Source organism: Tachysurus vachellii, chromosome 1, assembly GCF_030014155.1.
Source record: "Tachysurus vachellii isolate PV-2020 chromosome 1, HZAU_Pvac_v1, whole genome shotgun sequence".
Classification (NCBI taxonomy): Eukaryota; Metazoa; Chordata; class Actinopteri; order Siluriformes; family Bagridae; genus Tachysurus; species Tachysurus vachellii.
Genome location: NC_083460.1, coordinates 9062026 through 9082701, shown reverse-complemented (window position 1 = coordinate 9082701; position 20676 = coordinate 9062026). Strand labels below are relative to the sequence as shown.

At 38.0% G+C, this 20676-nt stretch overlaps 1 protein-coding gene across 1 annotated transcript; it reads left to right on the top strand.

Moving 5' to 3' along the window:
• Positions 1-338: 338 nt before the first annotated feature.
• LOC132843243 (protein FAM227A-like) lies at positions 339-17653 on the top strand. Its single transcript, XM_060866434.1, has 17 exons — positions 339-443; positions 1183-1334; positions 2272-2354; positions 5803-5848; positions 6297-6364; positions 6727-6867; positions 8062-8160; positions 8523-8627; positions 8835-8961; positions 10114-10218; positions 12805-12896; positions 13017-13101; positions 14148-14227; positions 15130-15287; positions 16671-16823; positions 17067-17139; positions 17390-17653. The coding sequence occupies exons 1-17, from the start codon at positions 427-429 to the stop codon at positions 17459-17461; spliced, it is 1656 nt and encodes a 551-aa protein (XP_060722417.1). The 5' UTR covers positions 339-426; the 3' UTR covers positions 17462-17653.
• Positions 17654-20676: the final 3023 nt, after the last annotated feature.

The window sequence follows — 20676 nt, the reverse complement described above, 5'->3', positions numbered from 1 at the left end:
ATGCTGTATGCTAACTGGCATCTCTAGATTGTTTGCGATGGGGCACTATGATGGGTTGCCACCCTCACTGTGACCCTGTGTGGGTTAAGCGGTAGAAAAAAAAATGGACTTTGACCTCAATGGCTTACCACAACCGTAAGCACGTTTTTTTTCACATTTTAGTCCACTTTCCCTTAATGCACGTTTATTTACTTATTTATTTATTTGTCTGTTTTTTTTATTTGCTCATTGCTTCCCCTAAGTCTTGGTTTGATTAAAATCGGTTTAAAAGTCAACCAGAACACTATACTGTCTGTCCCTTACAAAATGGTGGCGCCGTTGTTGTCTCTAGTTGCCATAGTAACGAGCTCCGCGTGGCACAAACATTTAGTCGAGCATATAATAAAGCAAGGGAACGTCGGGAAGCGTCCAGGTTTTAACCTTGAAATGTTGGCTTCTTTCATGTGAGTTAAATTGACAGAAAACAAATTGTGGTGCTTACTGTTTGTGACACTGTTCGATGAAATTAGAGATGAAATTGTCAGCGCTCAGAATATTTGTCAGAGAATGGGTGTATATGGAAAGCCAGAAGGGTCAAAACGTCTAAACTAACCTTAAAGTTTCAAACTTAACTTCTTTGTTATCCATTTTACAAACTAAACTAACAGTTGAATACAAATGTGTCCTAGTTTCTAAATAGTGGTGTCCTCTAAGTACTCTGGTTTCCTCCATCAGTCCAAAGACCTGCACTATAGGCTGACACATCTTTACAATGTGTGTGTGTGTGTGTGTGTGTGTGTGTGTGTGTGTGTGTGTGTGTGTGTACACAATTGTGTGCTGCAATGGGCTGGCACTCTGTCATTCTGCTTTTTTATTCTATTTAATGGTATAGTGATAGTGTAAATAAGAGATAATAAAAACAAAATTATAGGCCGTAATAAGACTTATCATTGGTGACACAGCCGGTTCTGCCATATTGAAAAAAATCCTTCTTTTCTGGTTATTTGAATGTAGTATCAGATTCAAAACACTACAAATCTGAATCTGTAGTGTTTTGAGATTTATTTATTATCTATACAACCATTCATATAATAACCTTGTCTTTGGAGAACTTTGGAGACTTTTTTTTCTAACTGTTCATGAACTGATGTATGTTTATAGATAGAGTTAAAGACTTTGTTTTCTTTATTCTCTTTGTTTTAGGTACTACAGTATGTTTGAAGCACAGAATGTAGATGTTGATGTAAACAGGATGTGTGTGCCTGTCATGGTGTGGCACGAGGAGGACAGAGAGAACACCATGACCGTGAAGCAGGACTGTAAGAGACGTCAGGAGTTATCACAAGCCCCTATTTGTATCCTTAAGTAAAGTAAATTAGGATAAAAGTATGAAGTGGGTGCCATGAGCGTGTAAGTGTTGCCATGGTCCTGGATGTTTGTAGTTTAGCACAGTTTAGGGCTGAACTTACATTCAAGGTTATTGTTGTTCTAAAGCCTGTATTTAACCACAGGTAGAGGAAGGTTCACAGTGGTAATTTAGGGGTTATAAAACCCTCCTCAGGAGCAGGATTTGCAGTGTTCACCCCACATTGCAGTGCCAAACACATACAGTGTGAAATGATGTAGTGTTATAACGTTACAACTAGATGCTAATTGAATAGACACCCAATCAGAAATTGAACAGTGTGTTCCTCATATCACATGAAAACCGCTGCAAAATAACAAATCCAGCTTGGTAATGTCAGGCAGCAAAAGACTAAACGTCACAGAAGTGCGTGTCATATCGAGAGGGAAATACCTGACCCAAAAATTTGTGAATGCTGGATATCAACAACCACCTGGTGAACTATGCAACAAAAATAAAAATGAATAATCAGGATTAATTGCTAACCCCGGGTAAAGTATGAACTGTGTGAAACATAAAACAAGATAACTCAGGATTAGGTTTACCCAGAGGTAAGAATGTTATGTATTTCACGTGTGAAAAATGGTTGTTGTAGTTTAGTGGTTAAGGTCAGAAGGTTGTGAGGTTCACCAAGCTGCCACTGCTGGGTCCTTGAGCAAGGCCCTTAACCTCAACCTTGCTCAGTTGTATTAAAAAAAACTGTATGGTTCTCTAAATTTTTCACTGATGTTTCCAATTTGTTTACAGTTTTTTGGAACAATATTGAGTCTCAGTTGTGGAGCACAATTTAATAAGTCCTGAGGTTAGTCCTGTGCTGGACTTCATCCTTCAAGAACTAAAGTTTGTTTCCCCATTGATTTGATTTTCCTCAACCCAGTATGTATTAGCATGTTTGGTTGGGACCATGGAGAGTTTAAGTGAGGAAATTTCCCACCTACCTTTGCTGCAAAGACACAGCAGCCCTGTGCAGGTATAAAGGTTACTGTAAAGATCACTATTCTACTATAGTAGAATTAGCATTGGGTTTATCCACATCTTCTTTAATAGGAACACCTGTAGAGCTGTCATGTATGCAGTCAGCCAATCATGTTGCAGCAGCACAATCCATAAAATGATGCAGATGGAGGTCAAGAGCTTAATGTCAAAATATCAAAATGAGGGGAAAATGTGATCTCTGTGACTTTAACTATGGCATTGTTGTTGTTATCATCTCCCAGGTCTCACACACAACAGTCTCAACAGTGAGTAGTTTACTTAGAATGGTGTGAATAACCAAAGACATCCTTTGAGCAGAGTAGAGGGAGGCTGAAACTGAACTGGAAGTATATAGTAACACAAATAAGCAATTAAAACGACTGTGGTGATCAGACAAGCATCTCAGAACACACAACACATCAATCCCATTCGGTGGACAGGCAAAAACAGCAGACGACCACTCATTAGGGATCACTCCTCTGAGCCAAGAACAAGACTCTGAAAAGAGGCTAACAGACAGAAACTTATAAAACCAGCTTTATCTGTGAGTTTGTAAATTGGAATTCCCCATCACAAAGTTCATGCGGTAAACAATTGTCACCCAAATGCCAGACAAAGTCTTAATTCTGCAACAAAATAGTGTTTTTGCAATTTTTATTTATTTATTTTTCTAGCTAAAGTCATGCTAACTCACTCAGTAGTTAGAACCACCATAAAAGAGAGTAATGATGATATGCTTTTCTTTGTCATTTAACATGTTTTATTCTGTTTATTTTTAGGCTTAAATTATGTGATGCATCAGTAATACTAGACTCTTTGTGAAACAATCCATCTTGTGCTTATTATAGAAAATTAACATTCTCTGATTCGACCAGGCTGTGGTATAATTGTTGTAATCAACACATATTCTCTGTTTAAAAATTTTTTGATTATCATCCGGGTTTGACATCATAGCTCATGCCACATGAACTGCTTAAAATTCCAGCCATCTCTTCGTACACTCCGATGCCACCCCGATGCTAAGAGTTTCATTTTTAGTTTTATTATTATTAAAACTATTATTATTATTATTACTAATGGGTCGAGACAAGTTCAGTACACCCTCTGACATTAATTGTCACCTTATTAAATTTTCTACCATCTTCCATTTTATCAAAAAATGTTACTACTCCACATTCTACAAAGGTCTTCCAATCCTCACAAAATTTGACACACGTTGTCTTCAGAAGAGCCTCAAGAATTTAAAACAATGTTGAATATTCCAAACAGTTTGCCTGTAACTACACAAAAAATCAAAAAGCCACCAGTCTTGAATTGAGACTGTGTCTCAGTAATTACTTTGCTAAAAGTTGATAGTTTTTTTCACATTTATGAGGATAGGCAGCTAATTTCTAGCCACTAGCACCTATTGGTGAAAAGTTACTTTATCTTGCCAAAAATACATCTATATATCTAACTTCTGTTATTGCTACTCCTCCACCAAAGTGTGACCAAATTCTGTGACCAAATTACCAGATTTGCCTCACATCATCTTGAGATTTATTTAAATGTCAGAGTAGCAACGGACAACACGGGTCACAGCAATAGCGACAGCTGCAGCAGTGATGTTCTTCTAGACTATGGGTCGGCAACCCGCGGCCCCGGAGCCGCAAGTGGCTCTTTCACCCCTCTGCTGCGGCTCCATGTAGATTTGGAAAATAAATATTTAATTTAAATGTATTTTATTTTAGTTAGTTATTTTTTTTTTAAATGTAATTATAAATTCTAAGATTATGATGCTCTTGTAACATTAAAATAAACCGTGTTTAATTTGTTTGTCGCTCAAAATATGCGTCATAACTGCCGACTTGTGAAATCCGACACACAGAAGCAGACGTATTTTTGGTTTGCTGCAGCCAGCAAGTTAAAATTTTGATGTCATTACAAAGAGGACTCAATTACACATTTAACATTTTATTTGAAAGTAACCTTCAACCCCGCGACTTTTTTCTTAAGGTTAGTTCAAACTGTTCAAAATATTTTTGTTTGCCTGCAGAAATAAAATTTTGTTTACTCCGTAGCAGTTCATTGATTTCATAAATGCAACACACTACAGTTTTTACTATACTTTCCATAAAGATAAAAAACAATATATGCAGTGTTATCTTCATTTTAGATGTCAAAAGGGTTTGTGGCATCCTGTGTTTTTTTTTTCTGTGGGAAACTCGTCCATAAGGCTCTTTGCGTGTTTTAGGTTGCCGACCCCTGGTCTAGACCTTTCGTTCTGTAATCACCGAATTCACAACTGTCCATTGTCCAAACACAGCCATCTTGAATGAAACTATCAATCTTGGATATTTTGCCTAATATTATATTACAATTTCTTGCGATTTCTTAGACAACAGTTTTAACTTGTCTGTGAATACATCGCTCACAGAGTCTGGGTGTATGGCCCTGTAAAATGCTGCTTGCAAAATCCAAAGAACTAGTTTACATGAGCTGGTTAAAATGTCCAGTGATATTGCAATGATTAAATTAAGAAGCCCTAACTGATTACAGTAACACTGACAGCAATACCATGGCACACACCATTCCCAATGCTACAGAACCACCAATCATCCTCACTCTGTATGCTGCACCAGAGCTGGGAAAAAGAGCTACCCGAAGTGAGCACATAAACAATGGCACAGAATGCCAATCACGCCTGACTTTGTTTAGAAACCCAGCAACAAACAGCGCAAACAGAATGTCAAAGGAGCAAAGCTAAGTAAACTTGCCAAAAGTGTTCAGGCACCACACTCGGTTTGTGTGAGAAGGACACACACTGTGCATAGAAGAGCAAGTCCAGAGGAATTCTGCTGATCAAGCTCAGGCCTGTTGGAACCTGGCAGCCCTGCCATGGGACTTCGAAGGTCACTGGCATGAAACTAGCTTGATGCTAGGTCACTGGCATGACACTGCTCCACTAAGCACAGTGTTATCACTGAGCATATATTTATTAATTAACATAATAAATAGTATGGAACATACACTATCATTAAACATTTTTATTATTTTGTCATTCTTAAACGATCGTTTGCAATCGTTATTATAAGTAAATCTTCTTGGAATATCATACTGGGAATACTAATTAGAGAACCCTATTTTGCTTCACAGAAAACGTATCAACTTAACAATATCATTTAATGTTAGAATGTTTGCCTACAGGTCTGTTGACTTACGAAATGTAAATGTTTAGACACATGAGATAAAACACTACTAAAAAGATTATAGTTTATTGTTCACATTGTAAAACTACATCAATTGTTGAAATAAAGTAAAAAATAAAAGAAGGTAAACAGTAAACAGAAATGCCTCTAGTTACACCTTTTAGCATGAAACAGCTCCTTTTTTCAGTGAATTTAAAACGTTACCTGAAACTTCTATATTTGATATATGTTATTATATACGGTTGTGTGTTTCAGAGCAGTCATGAGAATACAAACGGCCACCTGGAGTCTACGGCTAATGGCAAGTATGAAGAACTAAAATGGGACTAAAATGGGACTATAAATATATATATATATATATATATATATATATATATATATATATATATATATATATATATATATATATATATATGAAATAATATGAAATAATTTTATTTCACCTAAAATTCTTGTGGTTTCATATTGGTCTTGTGGTTTCATATTTTTGCTGATATTACTTTCATATTCTAAGGTGATTGCAATCATTGATCATTTAAATATCAGCTGGGAATCAAAGAATGCTTCTGATGTCAATGGAGATAGATAGATAGATAGATAGATAGATAGATAGATAGATAGATAGATAGATAGATAGATAGATAGATAGATAGATAACACAGAAAGTATAAAAATTTGTCTCTGTTCATACAGGATATTATTGTGTGTGTGTGTGTGTGTGTGTGTGTGTGTGTGTGTTATCACTACAGAGAAGAGAGAGAAGCCCCGCAGTATCCCCTGCTCAATTTTGTGCAAGAGTCACACGGTCACTGAGAAGGTTAGAGGATTGCGAGCACCAGGCTCCGCATCAGCATGTGTCTGTATGTGTGAGGGTGTGTGTGAGAGTGTGTGTGAGGGTCTATCTAAATGTATGATGCATTTATTGAAATAAGTAGGGTAATAAATTGTAATAAATAATGTTTTTATTCATTACACTCACTCATTCATTAATTCCTGCTTTTTTTTTGTTTATGAATGCCATAATATGAGACAATTGTGTATGAATGAATTGATATCTTAGGTCTGGAAGTCTTTTTTAAAGGGACAGTTACAAAAAAACAGTTTTGTGTGTGTGTTTGTGTGTGTGTGTGTGTGTCTGTGTGTCTGTGTGTCTGTGTGTCTGTGTGTGTGTGAATGTAGAAGATGATGGACATACCGAAGATGGTGGAGCTGTACCACTGTCCACAGTTTGGTGATGTTCCAGTACCTCTGCCACACAATACAGCATACAGTGCCATCGTCACACGTGTCATACAGGCACAGCGCCACCTAGTGCACAAGGTACTTCTGTAATTATAGGATTTCATAAATTATATGTGGAAAGAATGAAACCATTAAAAATGAATACTAAAATCATCAGTGATTATATAGTGCAGTAAAGTAGTATTATATAGTTTGTGTAGGGATTGGAATAACCCAACAGTTACCAACAGCAAAAAAAAAAAAAAATAGTAGTAAAATATTTAATAATTTGGTCAGGAAACTGCAAATATTTGTTTTTAATGAAATAATAAAAAAATTAAAATGATCACATTGCCTTAAGTAGGGCACAGCGGATTAGTAATTAGCACATTTGCTTCTGAGGTTTCGGGGTTGATTCCTGTCTCCACCCTGTGTGTGTGTGTGTGTGTGTGTGTGTGTGTGTGTGTGTGTGTGTGTGTGTGTGTGTGTGTGTGTGTGTGTGATTTGCATGTTCTCCCTGTGCTTCAGTGGTTTTCCTCCGGTACGCCAAATACATGCACATTTGTCTGACTGGCTTCTCTATATTGTCTGTACTGTGTCTCAGTAATTGTGCCTTACAGCCCATCTAGGGTGTCCAGTACATAATAGACAGGTGATATATTTTAGTTTTTACCAAATCACCACGCTCTGTGGCATGTCCAAAAATGCCAAGCAGGACCGAGTTCATCTGGAATATGGAGAAAGATGACAGCAAGAGAAAACTTTTAAAGCGGCTTCATTATTGGTGCACTGAATGCAGGAGCTTCAGCCACAAAGCCTTTTCAGCTGGCTGAGTTTCAAAAGAAACAGTGAAATCTGTATTTAGATCTACAGCAAATGCGTCAGTAAATAGACGACTGCACATGTGAGATTTTAGTGGTGGAAGCACCAAAGGAAAAAGCGCAATCGCCTGAGATTAATTCTAATTGTATGAGGAAACATTTCTGTCCTGTTGTCAGTGATCTAATCCAGGATGACCGTTCATACATCCACAGGCACAGGGGCACACTGAATGATGATATATTAGACAAAATATCCTACTGCAGCATAATGTTAGTGGTTTATCCATTTCAGATGTCCTCATCACTGTGTGTTTAATGCAGTAGTAAAATGTCACATCAAAAAGAATCTTCAAAAAGTTTTTACCAATGGCAGCAATTTCTGTTTATATTGCTCACTTGCTGTGTGTGTGTGTGTGTGTGTGTGTGTGTGTGTGTGTGTGTGTGTGTGTGTGTGTAAAATTGTATTCTATAGCCCAGGTTAAAGACCGTCTTCCATAACATTCTCTCTTCCCCCACTGTGGAAAGCTTCGTTATCAATTCGTTCTGGTGGCTCTTCCTGGAGAACTTTCAGGTAAGTTTTTTTATTTTTATTTTATTTATTTATTTATTTATTGGCTGAGAAAAGTTTGCAAGTATATTTTTAGGTCACGGTTTTAATTTAAGGCAAGCGTGAGAAGTCAATTTTATGGCTTACAGATTCTGTGATTGGATAAGCATCAGCAATATGGTAATAAATCTTTCCCCACATGCGTGTCAGAGGTAGAGGAGGCACCAGGGGACAGATTTCCAGCACTTTAGCTTTCTGCACCATCACCTGCGGCACTGTTTAGGACCGAAATTATCATTCTGAGTGACAGCCTATCTCAATTTTTCTTTCTCTCTCTCTCTCTCTCTCTCTCTCTCTCTCTCTCTCTCTCTGTTTCTGTTTTTCAGCCGGACAGGAAAGCACAGGATCGACTGTTCGGCCGGATTGCAGAGAATTACATCAGCATTCTGACCCAGAGCTTGTCCTCTAACAGTGGCACTATCTTTCTTCAGGTAGTCTACTACTGTACTGAGCAAACATGAAAAACATTTACAGTGTGCTGGGATTATCTTAATATTGAGATATATTAAACATATATTGAGATTTAACATAAACACATATTGATGTTTGTGTTACACTGGTGGCACATTCTGGTGATGTTAGGTAGATTTTTGGATGATCCTGAGATTTGAGATGCTTTGTGGTGTTTGTTTCTTCAGGATTTCCCCAGCACACTGAGTCAGGTGCTGTTCTGCTGCTTCTCCTGCTGTTTCCCACAGTCCTGCTGTTTCTGTGATCCAACCTTCCTCACAGCTCTGTGCTCCACCGTTTACCAGTGGACCGGAGGTGAAACTTCTTTGTTTCCAGAACGCTTTTATTTAATTTACTTTATTTCACATACTGTGCAATTTATTTTTCAAAATTTTAAAAATTCAACATATTCTACTAAAGATAACGGCATCACATTAAGTGCATTTGACGTCATTTGGAATCACCTGGAAAGCGGCTTGTACTTACATAAGAAAGAATGAAAGAAGGTTAGGGTTAGGAGATTGAGTTAACTGTGCTCTCTTTTGTTAGTGATTTCAGACAAAGTGTAAATAAGCAGTGGGTAATTTAGCATCAAGGAGTGAGTGGCTGAGGGGAAGGTGCAGAGGTGCTGGTGGCTGTAGCCATTAAAGGAAGGTGATGCATCACCGATTCTGAAAAAAATGAAAGAGAGAAGCACAGCACGTTAGTCGTTTACCCGACGCACACCCCTTTTATTGCCCCTCTGCTGAGCCTGGTTCCCTTTAGGAATCTTCATCTGCAGGGTGATTATTTGGTGGACGCTCCTGATTGGTCCAACAGGTTTTGGTGTGCTTTTGGTCGCTCCACATTACAGCCACACTCAGATGCGCTAGCCTTGGTGCTGAAGTCTGTGGATCGTGTGCGGTAACGTGGATGCCGCCGTCACAGTGTATAGTTTTTAGTGTATTTGGGATAAAGTTTGCAGAACTCTTTGAATTACTTTAAATAATAAATTAATTAAATATGTTTTCTTTCTTTACAAAGAAAAAGGACATCAGATGCACTTGCCATGTTTATTGTAGTGTTATATCTTGTCTTTCCAAGCAGCTGAATGGCTACAGAATATACAGTTGATTAAATAATCAAATGGAAAAAATAAGATTTAAATGTTAATAAAAACATTTTATGTGAATAAAAACATTTGCTCACATTTTTATTTTCACGGTATTTCAGTGACAGAAGAGCAGAGAGAACCGAGCCGTGCTGCTGAATTACTCACTTCGCTAGTTTCGAAGCAATAAATCAGGCTTAGATTTTTCATGGATGTTGAAAGGAAATGAAAAGAGTCACTGCCATGTGAACTGTCGCACTGAGTATTGGAGTTCACAAGTATTTAGGTCAAAGGAGCTGTTATAGAATCTAGTGCTGTTTTGTCTCTACAGAGTATTGCATTTTGGTGTCAGTCTATCCCTCTTTCTGTCTCTCTAGGGCTCTGTCCTGCTCCTGAAGTCTATAAGCAATGGGACTTTGAAGCTCTGGAGGCAAATGAGTCCAGTAACATTTTGCTAAGAGAAAAAAAGAAGAAGGAGAATGGTATGTGATTTGCTCAAACATGCTTCACTGCTGCAATGGAATAAAATGTCCACATGTAAAGTCTTAATCTTTACTAAGCTCTTAAAATCTATTTGCGGTGTTCAGTTCTATTTGCAGTGTTCAGCAAGTCTCTCTCTCTCTCTCTCTCTCTCTCTCTCTCTCTCTCTCTCTCTCTCTCTAGTTTTCTGATGATGGAATGCCAAAGATTACACAGACTCTTACAGCTTCCTTCTACTTTCTGTTTTTTCTCCAGCTAATATACTGTAAGCTCTTTGCTAAGCTAATACATACCAGAATGCTACTATGCTATGCTACTGGCTCAAACATGTTTCTGTAAACCCCTGTAAATGCCTGGATTTGAGATAAAGGGAGAGTTTTTCAGTGGTGAGAGTGTGGCATTTATTAAATGAAAAGTTTAAATTAAATTAAAGTTTAAATTATTAGTTCAATCTCGACTAATGATGAATGAGTCTGAAGGATTTATTGTTTTATATGCATTCGTGTCGAGTCGAAAGTCTCACATCAAATGAACGGATATGATACACCGTGTTATTACACCCCTAATGGCTGGACATAATTATACTTTATACTGTAATTTGTATTACGGTACAGATGAATAGGAGGTTCCTAAAAAAAAAAAAGAAATTACAAAACTTGTAATCTATCTGAAGCCACACTAAGGTTTCTCTAACAAACATCTTTCCATTTGCACTTAAATGAATAAATAACAGTGTTGTGATAATTCCCCTTGATTTAGCAAATATACAAAATAATTTCTTCTTCTGGGGGGGCACGGTGGCTTAGTGGTTAGCACGTTTGCCTCACACCTCCAGGGTTGGGGGTTCGATTCCTGCCTCCACCTTGTGTGTGTGGAGTTTGCATGTTCTCCGCGTGCCTCGGGGGTTTCCTCCGGGTACTCCGGTTTCCTCCCCCGGTCCAAAGACATGCATGGTAGGTTGATTGGCATCTCTGGAAAATTGTCTGTAGTGTGTGATTGCGTGAGTGAATGAGAGTGTGTGTGCCCTGCGATGGGTTGGCACTCCGTCCAGGGTGTATCCTGCCTTGATGCCCAATGACGCCTGATTGGCATCTCTGGAAAATTGTCTGTAGTGTGTGATTGCGTGAGTGAATGAGAGTGTGTGTGCCCTGCGATGGGTTGGCACTCCGTCCAGGGTGTATCCTGCCTTGATGCCCAATGACGCCTGCCCGTGACCCGAGGTAGTTCGGATAAGCGGTAGAAGATGAATGAATGAATTTCTTCTTCTTCTACTTTCAGCTTTTCCCATTAGGGGTCACCACAGTGAATCATCTGTTTCCACCTAACTATATCCTCTGCATCCTCTTCTCTTGCACCAATTACCTTAATGTCCTCTTTTAACACATCCATATATCTCCTCGTTGGTCTTCCTCTTGACCTCTTACCTGGCAGCTCCATCTCCAACATCCTTCTATCAATATAACCATCTTTGTACATGTCCAAACTCAATCTAGCTTCTCTGACCTTTTCCCCAAAACAGCCTGAGCTGTCCCTCTGATGTGCTTGTTCCTAATCCTGTCCATCCACATCACTCCTAAAGAGAACCTTAACATCCTCATCTCTGCTACCTCCATCTCTGTCTCATGTGTTTTCCTCACTGCTATAGTCTCTAACCCATACAGCAGAGCTGCTCTCACTACTGTCTTGTACACCTTTCCTTTAATTCTTGCTGACACTCTTCTGTCACACAACATTTCTCCACCCACTCCAACCCACCTCCACTCGCCTCTTCACCACTTTTCCACACTCCCCGTCACACTGTATGGTGAACCCCAAATGCTTAAACTCCTGCACCTTCTTGACCTCAGCCCCCTGTAACCTCACTGTTCTACTTCCCTCCCTCTTATTCATACACATGTATTCTGCCTTACTACAACTGACTTTTGAGTGCTGAGTGCATGAAGTGTCAGGATCTTGCTTGGATGTTCTGGCAAGCATGTTGTGTGTCACGTGTTCTCCTCACTACTCACCTGCTAATAATTGACTATTATTAACTTGCCTATTTATTTCCTATGAATACTTTTCTTTTCCTGTCTTTTTCTGTTCTGCTCACTTTGTTATTTTCTGTGTTTAGTTTGCCCTGTCATGTTTTTTGTGCTATTTTTCCCCCCTGTGTCTATGTTTTTGTTTTGTTAATAAATCGTGTTTTTGTTATCCCTGCATTTGGTCCTGGTTTTAACCTTGTGAACACCCGTTTGCTGACATCGACGTTTCAAACCGTATTTTTTCGGTTAAATAAGTTACTCCTCCTGGGTGCTTGAAGTACTGTATATACTTCTTGTTGGAATTTTCAGTGTCAACACACTACTCATTGTCAACAGGTTTAAGTCAATAGAAAAAAAGAGATGCTTTAAGCAGAGAATGTTACATGAATTACACATATACATTTGAAAACCATATATTTCAAAGTAACATTTTTTATTAATGTTATGAGTTAAATATGCACATGGATTGTTGTAGATATTTCTAAATGTATTATCAGTAGGACACCCATGACATGCCAGTCACGGAATCACCCACAGTATGTGTATCTACTTTTTTTTTAACAGACTCATTGCACACTTCTATTGACAGTGTGTTTTCTAGCATCTTCTTAACTGAACCCTCCAGCAACCACACAGCTGTTAAAAAGAAGAGAATGGTTAGTGTACACACACAAACACACACACACACACACACACACACACACACACACACACACAGAATACCAAACATCACAGCATACTGTGTAAGTGATTGAATAAAAAACCCTGTGTTTCAGAAGAGTCTGTGTGAGGTGAGTCAGGCCAGTGCATTGAACTCCAAGAACAAGATCACAACTATGAGCTGCAGAAACACCAGCAAAGGTGAGAGCAATGCGTACACACACACACACACACACACACACACACACACACTCAGGCATGTACAGCTGCTATTCTGCAAAACAGGCCATGCATTATTGCTAATTATAATTCAGTTCAATTCAATTTATTTGTACAGCACTTTTAATAATTGGCATTGTCTCAAAACAGCTTTACAGAAGCATAGAAACATAATAGCTATAGGTTTAAAATCAAATTACTATTTATCTCTAACATCTATCCCTCAATGGTGGCATGGAGAAACTCCCTGAGATGATATGAGACCTTAAGTGAAACCTTAAGTGAAACCAGACAGAAGGGAACCTCGTCCTTATTTGGGTGACACTGGACAGTAAATAATGAAAATGAAAATAATGTCCTTTCTACAACAGTTTAGAATCGAGTGGAATTGTGCAACCAAGAGCTTTCTAGGTACTAATAGGTCAGTGGAAGTCCTGAGTTCATTACAGACTTAACACTAATTCCTTCCTGCTGAAATCTTCATATGTTCACCGATGAAGACCCGAGCACAAAGCTGACCGACGCCAATGGACACGATATAAGAAAAGTAGCAAAGCAGCAATATTTTATTAGGCATTATTGGTACTGATGTGGCCTGATGTACACACAACTCAACACAAGTGAGATCATGCAGCATCCAGCAGGCATGCATCTTAGAATTTGAATACGTTTGTTGTGTTTCACACAATATCCACCAGATGTCGCATGGAACAACATACTGTAGCTCAACATGCAATAACTCACTGCTCATGACTTCACCTTGGCAATGATTTGTATTGAATTTTAATCTATATGAATGTAAACTTTAAATATTCCTAAGCTTATACTGTAGATGATAACATTAATTATTCAACATAGATTAATAATTTTTTTTTTTTAACCAATAATTAATTTAATTAATAATTGTGTTACTGGAAGGTCTTCACAAACATAATAAGATTTGTTTCTGGGTGTGAACCATGTTGTTCTTTATGGCTTGATGTTTATGGATTTTCTTGATCTTTAGTCACATCGATTTTGTGTTTCAGTGGAGAAAACATCAGCTTCACAAAACAACCCAGGCTGTGATCTTAAAGGTGACCACAAAAACACCACATCAGCCCGAGAGGTAATGACAGTATTCCTAATGTGCAGTGTTCAGAATAGAAAAAGTACTAAATATCTATTATTATATCACTCTCTAATCTCTGTTCTCCAAATATCACCTGTTTTTACATTCTCTCTCTCTCTCTCTCTCTCTCTCTCTCTCTCTCTCTCTCTCTCTCTCTCTCTCTCTCTCTCTCTCTTTAAATCATGATCTCTGGCTTCTGCATTTAATGAAACATACTGTAATCAATGGTGAGATCAGTGAGCTTGTGTTAGGAGCTACTGGGAGAGTTCCCTACCAGATCAACAGAGGGTGCTGTTAGGCGTTTCTTCATAGTCAGCTTTTAATTTTTTCTTCCCCACATGAGTTGTTTTGCCCTTCCTATCGTTCAGCCCAATGTTTTGCCATATATATATATATATATATATATATATATATATATATATATATATATATATATATATATATATTAGCCTTTTTGTATCTGTCGTTGTCAGTCATTGTTTTGTGTTTGCACGGTACGTTGGATGTGTTTCCAGGTTCCGATGTCATTGTTATTATTGTTGGCTAAAATTAATTATGCAATCTTTAAATCAGGTTATTAGGTAATTATCAGCCTTTAAATCACAGATAAAGCTCCACATTAACCATTTATTTATATATTGTTTGACTCAGCATTGATGAGATACCAGTGATGTGGAACTAGTCTTGTTTTCATTCATGGAGATTACAGGAATTTATAGAAATTGTTTTTTGTTTTTGTTTTGTTTTTTTTTAATTTTTTTTACTTCACTCTATCTCTCTCCAGTCTATACTGTAGCTGCATTGTAGCATGCTTATGAAATGCAGTATTACCAAATAATGATTAAAGTACGTAGATACGTATGTAGAACAACAATAAAAATCTTTCTCCCTCTGTGCAGTCTCATGCAGTGGATGGACACATGGAGGTGAAGCACTGTGTGTTTAATGTGTGGGGAAACTCACCTCTGGTGCAGCACCACATGAACACAATGCATCTGCAGAGCAACGTAGGTTACAATGTTCTAGTGAGGAGAACCCAAATCCAAGCTCTGCATCAATATCCTCATATATATATGCCAAGATACCAGGATGCACACATTTATGTACACATAAAAAATTAGAAAGAGAAAGCTGAACAAACTCCGGGTTGTGTCTCAAGTGGTGTACAGGAAGTATTCTTACTCTGGTGGGAAAATTGAAACCATTATACTACACACTCTCACTGTCAGCACTGCCAAAAAACCTCACACATACTCTCACCATCACTCATGAGCACCTTCACTGTCAAAATACACACACTCTAGAAAAAGAAGCCATTATTATTCCCACACATTACATTACAGCATCGTCAAATTAATTTATCACATATCCCAGCTTTAGAGGCTGGTGTCAGAGCACCACAGCTTGACAGAGCGTAATACACACTCGAAACCTCATTACACACTTGCGCTATAAAAATACACACTCTCTATTCTTTAATACACACTGAATCCATCTTAATGCATGCTCACAATGTCATTAGATTGACTTAACACACTCATTACACACATACACTGTTAAAATACACACTCAAAACCTCATTACACACACACACACTGTTAAAATACACACTCAACACATTAATACACACTTAAAACTTCATTACACACTCATACTAACACGCTGAACATCTTAATGCACGCTCATGCTGTCAGTAGACGCATTCAGCACCTTAACACACACTCAGAACCTCATTACAGTCTTACACTGTTACAACACAAACTCTCTACAGGCTAATACACACTCAAAACCTTTCTATACACTCACTCTCACACTCTCTGTCAATACACACAGTATTAAAATACAAACTCTTAACACTGTAATAAACACTCAAAATCTGATTACATGCTGTCAAAACGCAAACCCTTAATACACACAGAACATCTCAGTAAATGCTCACATTATCTACACATACACACCCCACAGCTTACATGTAATACACACTCAAAACCTCCCAATACACTCAATCTGTTATTAGACTCATTCAGCACCATAATAAATGCTCAAAACCTCAAAATGCTGAACCCTTACACTACCAGTACACACACTCTCAACACTCTTCACACATTATACCTCACTACGCACACACACTGGCAACATACACACTCTTAACATTCTCAAGACCTCACCGCTACCATCTCAGTAGACCTGAACACCTCATACACATCTGTCAACACACACTTAATTCTCAGACTCACAATACACACCGTGTAACACATAACTGTGTTTCAAATACAGACACGCGTCTAATTATCAACCAATCACAGTGTTAGTTTTACTGAGCATTATTTTATAAATTTTATCAGTGATGCCGAGGCTGTTGCATCGCTTGTGACGTGTATGCAGCGTGTGTTGCATGTCTGAATTCCAGCTGTATCCCCATCTTCCTTAACTCGCTCACAGCAAACTCACCAACTTACCAAGATGTTCTGAGGCAAACACGTCAGCGTTCCTCCTGCCAGTGGAAGGAACTGCGTTCTCTCTGGGCACGACACACACAGGAAATAAGAATCATGCAGAAGAAACGGGAAGATGAACAAAATCAGCTTCTCAGGTTAGAGATGGAGAGTTTGAGCTAAATATCCCACACTTATACTCTGGAAAACCTGCACATCTTTATACACTCATTAAGAAAGAAAGAAGAAGCAGTAGAAGCCTGTCAGGATCTTGCCCTCCCATAATGAATAAGAGCTGTCAGTGAATTCGAACTCAAAAGAAAATAACGTTCTAAGATTATTAATGCAGTTGAATCCAGGCTGCCATGTACTGTTTTCTTTACTTTTCAATTTCTTTTCAGAAAACATAAGAAAATCCTGTCTCAGAGACCTGTGGTACATAAACTCTGCCAACTGCTCGTGCCACCAAACAAGGTTAGCTTTATTTGTTAAAATTTTTTATTATTTTTAATTCATTTTTATAAGTTTTATTAAAAATGTAAACGCTGATTCGAGTTGTGAAATCAACCAAACTTTTAATCTTTAGTCAAATACCATGTGACAAAAATGGTAACTATTATTATTGGATTTCTTGAACCATTGTTGTTATAGTTGCTACCTTCTCTCTCTTTGTGTGTGTGTGTGTGTGTGTGTGTGTGTGTGTGTGTGTGTGTGTGTGTGTCAGGGAGAAGAGGAAAGCAAAACACGCTCTGAGAGGTTGCTTGCATTTAGAACCATAATAGCTGGAATTGAGTAAAACATGTTGCATCCACTACATCTAATAGGTGCACAGTGCATTTAAAGGAGAAATGAGCAAAATCTTCATCTCTTGTCTTTAATGGTTTCATGGATAAATCCCTAGATTCTAGGTTTTCTCATATAAAACGTATAGGATCACTTTCAATGCTCGTAGATATTCACTGAATGGAATTTGAGGTTTATATGAGAACTGGGCGTCAGTAGAACTGTACTACTTTGGACAACCACTAGATGTCAGTATAAGCTTTGACATTAATGTACCTGTTTTCTTTACTGCTCTGTTCTCTTCACAGACTGATACAGAGACAAAATGTAATAAACTTTAACAAAATTAAAAAACAAACTTACTTAATCTGTTTTATAGTTTTTTGCCATTTTTTTTCAGCATCCAGGCGACTCAGGAAAAGCTGAATATTTTTGGACTAGTTTTCCAAAAACAGGAAAAATAAGAAAATGAAATAAGAAAATAATGTTCTTCATCTTGCAAGTCTATATTGCAGACTATATAACAAGGGCCATTATGGCCATACAGGTTGTTTTCTGATTCATCAGACAATGGACATGTCTACAAAAAGTCACATCTTTGTCCCCAGGGACACTTGCAAACTGTAGTCATTTATTTGGGTATTTATTTGCCATTTTCTGAGTACTGGCTTCTTACTTAATGAGCAACCTTTCAGGTTATCCTTACTTATCTACAATAGTTGTTTCTTCCAGCTTCTTCATAAGGTCCTTCAACCCATCAAAAGATCGCACTTAACTATGTTCATTTCTAGGAGACAAAATGCATCTTTTTGATTGCTGCCTTGTCCCATGGTGTTTATATTATGGTTTGTACAGATGAACCTTGTACTTTTATGACTTTGGAAATTACTCCCAAGGATAAACCAGACTTCTGGAGGTCTAAATTTTTTTTAGCTGATTTTACCAAAAAAGTCTGCTAAAATCACAGATTAAATTTTAATGACTTCAGCCGAAGTGTATGTACAGTAAACGTCTGGCTTCACCTGGAGGTCTTTCAGTAAACCGTTGCCTCAGTTGTATAGAATTACAAAACATGCTGTAGCATGAACAGAGGAACTGTGGCAGATTCTCCAAGAAGCTCAGAAAACATTACCAACCAAGCAAAAGACCTAATTTCCTTATAATATTTTACAAATTGTATTTATTTATGCTGCAAAAACCAGATATTTACTTTATGTAACTGTTTATTGGTTGTTAGTCTTTAGAGTATTTTTTAGTGCTGCAAACTTTATTTTCATTATTTCTAAAGGCAATTTTTTTTTAGTTTTAAAACCTTCTCTGAGCTCATGTATTTTTATTTATTTATTTTTTTGCTTTACAATAAAGGTGAACCCCTGCACCCCTTCTCAAAAAGATTTCTACAGTAGAACTGTCAGGATTTTTCAGTTATGTAATTCTGATAGAGCCTAACAGCAGTCGTTCTTTCTTTCTTTCTTTCTTTCTTTCTTTCTTTCTTTCTTTCTTTCTTTCTTTCTTTCTTTCTCTCTCTCTCTCTCTTACCCTGACTCTTCCTGAAGTCTTAGTGAGGAATAATTAAGGGATATACATTTTTTATCCTACCAGTGAGGTCAAGGCTTTCACACAGCTTTAAGCGAAGCTCTGTGAATAAAAAAAAAAAAAAAGCTCAGCTGATGTGAATAACCAGCACCACTGCTGAATTTAGACTGAAGAGGAAGTACTGTCTCAAAATGAGAGAAAGAGTGGAATGTCTTCCCCAAAGCCAGTGCTTCACCTGTAAATACAATGCAGCCATTTTTGAAGTGCTGCCTGCTTGAAAAATGGTAAGATTCCTTTCTTCTTTTACTCAATGAAACGTTTCCAACATGTGGAAGAAACTGAAATGTGGAATACTTGTGTTCACATTGGACTACCGTTGGTATTATAACCCTTAATTCATCTCTTGGAAGCAGAGACATGTGCCTAAGTTGTTTCTGTGTTGAAAATACCTCAAAAAATCAAATAAGAAGGATGATACACATTCGCATTGAAGTTTTTTTGTGTCGTGGTAAACTGGGCTGTTAATGAAGCATCGAATGAGAAAATGTCTTGAAATATAGATTAAAAGCAGAGTCTCCACATCACAGCACAGGTTAGGGAAAAGTACTAAATCAATCAGTATTTAATAATGCAGTAGCATGAAGTTATCAACACAATTTTAAAATCCTAGCGTTATGCTATTGGATGCTGAATAAGAGTTGTATAGAATTATACCAATGATAACCATGGTTGTCTAACGTTTATTGCCTCTGTGTTGGACTGTTTATTGATCATCTGCAATCATCTTTAGTAAACCTGGTCATAATCCCAGGAATATGGGATGAAAGGGAGAATACTGTTTGCATGTTACATTGACCACTCTTGAGGTTTTCTCAGGGTTCGCCTCCCTAGTCCAAAGACATGTGTTGGAGAATGATTGGCATTGTAAAATTGTGATTGTGCCCTGCATAGGGCATGCCCTGAGTTCCCAGGGCTCCAGACTCCTCTACTAGAGAATATGGATGGATGTTCATTTAACTAGTTACTGTCTTTATTTCCTATAGGCATTATATAAGTGTAAGTACTTTGAATATTGGTTATGGATGTTCTTTTCTTGACATAGGTTTGCATGCTTTAGGCAAATTAGGGGTGTGCAATACTACTGGATTTCTTTTCAGTCTAATACTGATCCTAATACTTTGCTAGGTTTTCTTCTGTATATACTGTATAAAGTATGACGTTGCCCTCTTTGCTGAGGAAGACGGTCTATAAGACGTATCATGAGTAGTTGCCCAAAAGTCCTGGGGGATTCGCTAATGCTGGCACAACGAACATTAGCTTAAGGGCATGAGATGAGGCATCGCTAAGGCCCTGAACATCAGCAAGCACCATTGTCTTCAAAGCAAGAAGGTCACTTTTGTTAGAGTTAGAAAACAGCCCCAGCTGCAAGCCTGTTCACCAAGGCAACAGATTGGCAGCAAGAGTTGAACCGGGCAAGCCGCTTATGTTCCCTTCCAATATTATGCCAACATCTCTGCAGTTCGACATGTTGGTTCTATCAGAGATGTCAAAACAACTGGCAGTGATAGAGTTGACAGTGCCCTGGGAAGACCACATTGAGGAGGTGAATGAGAGGATGTGTGCCAAATTTCAGGATCCGGTGGGAGAGTGCCGAAGGCAGGGCTGACGAGCTTACTGTGAGCCAATAAATGT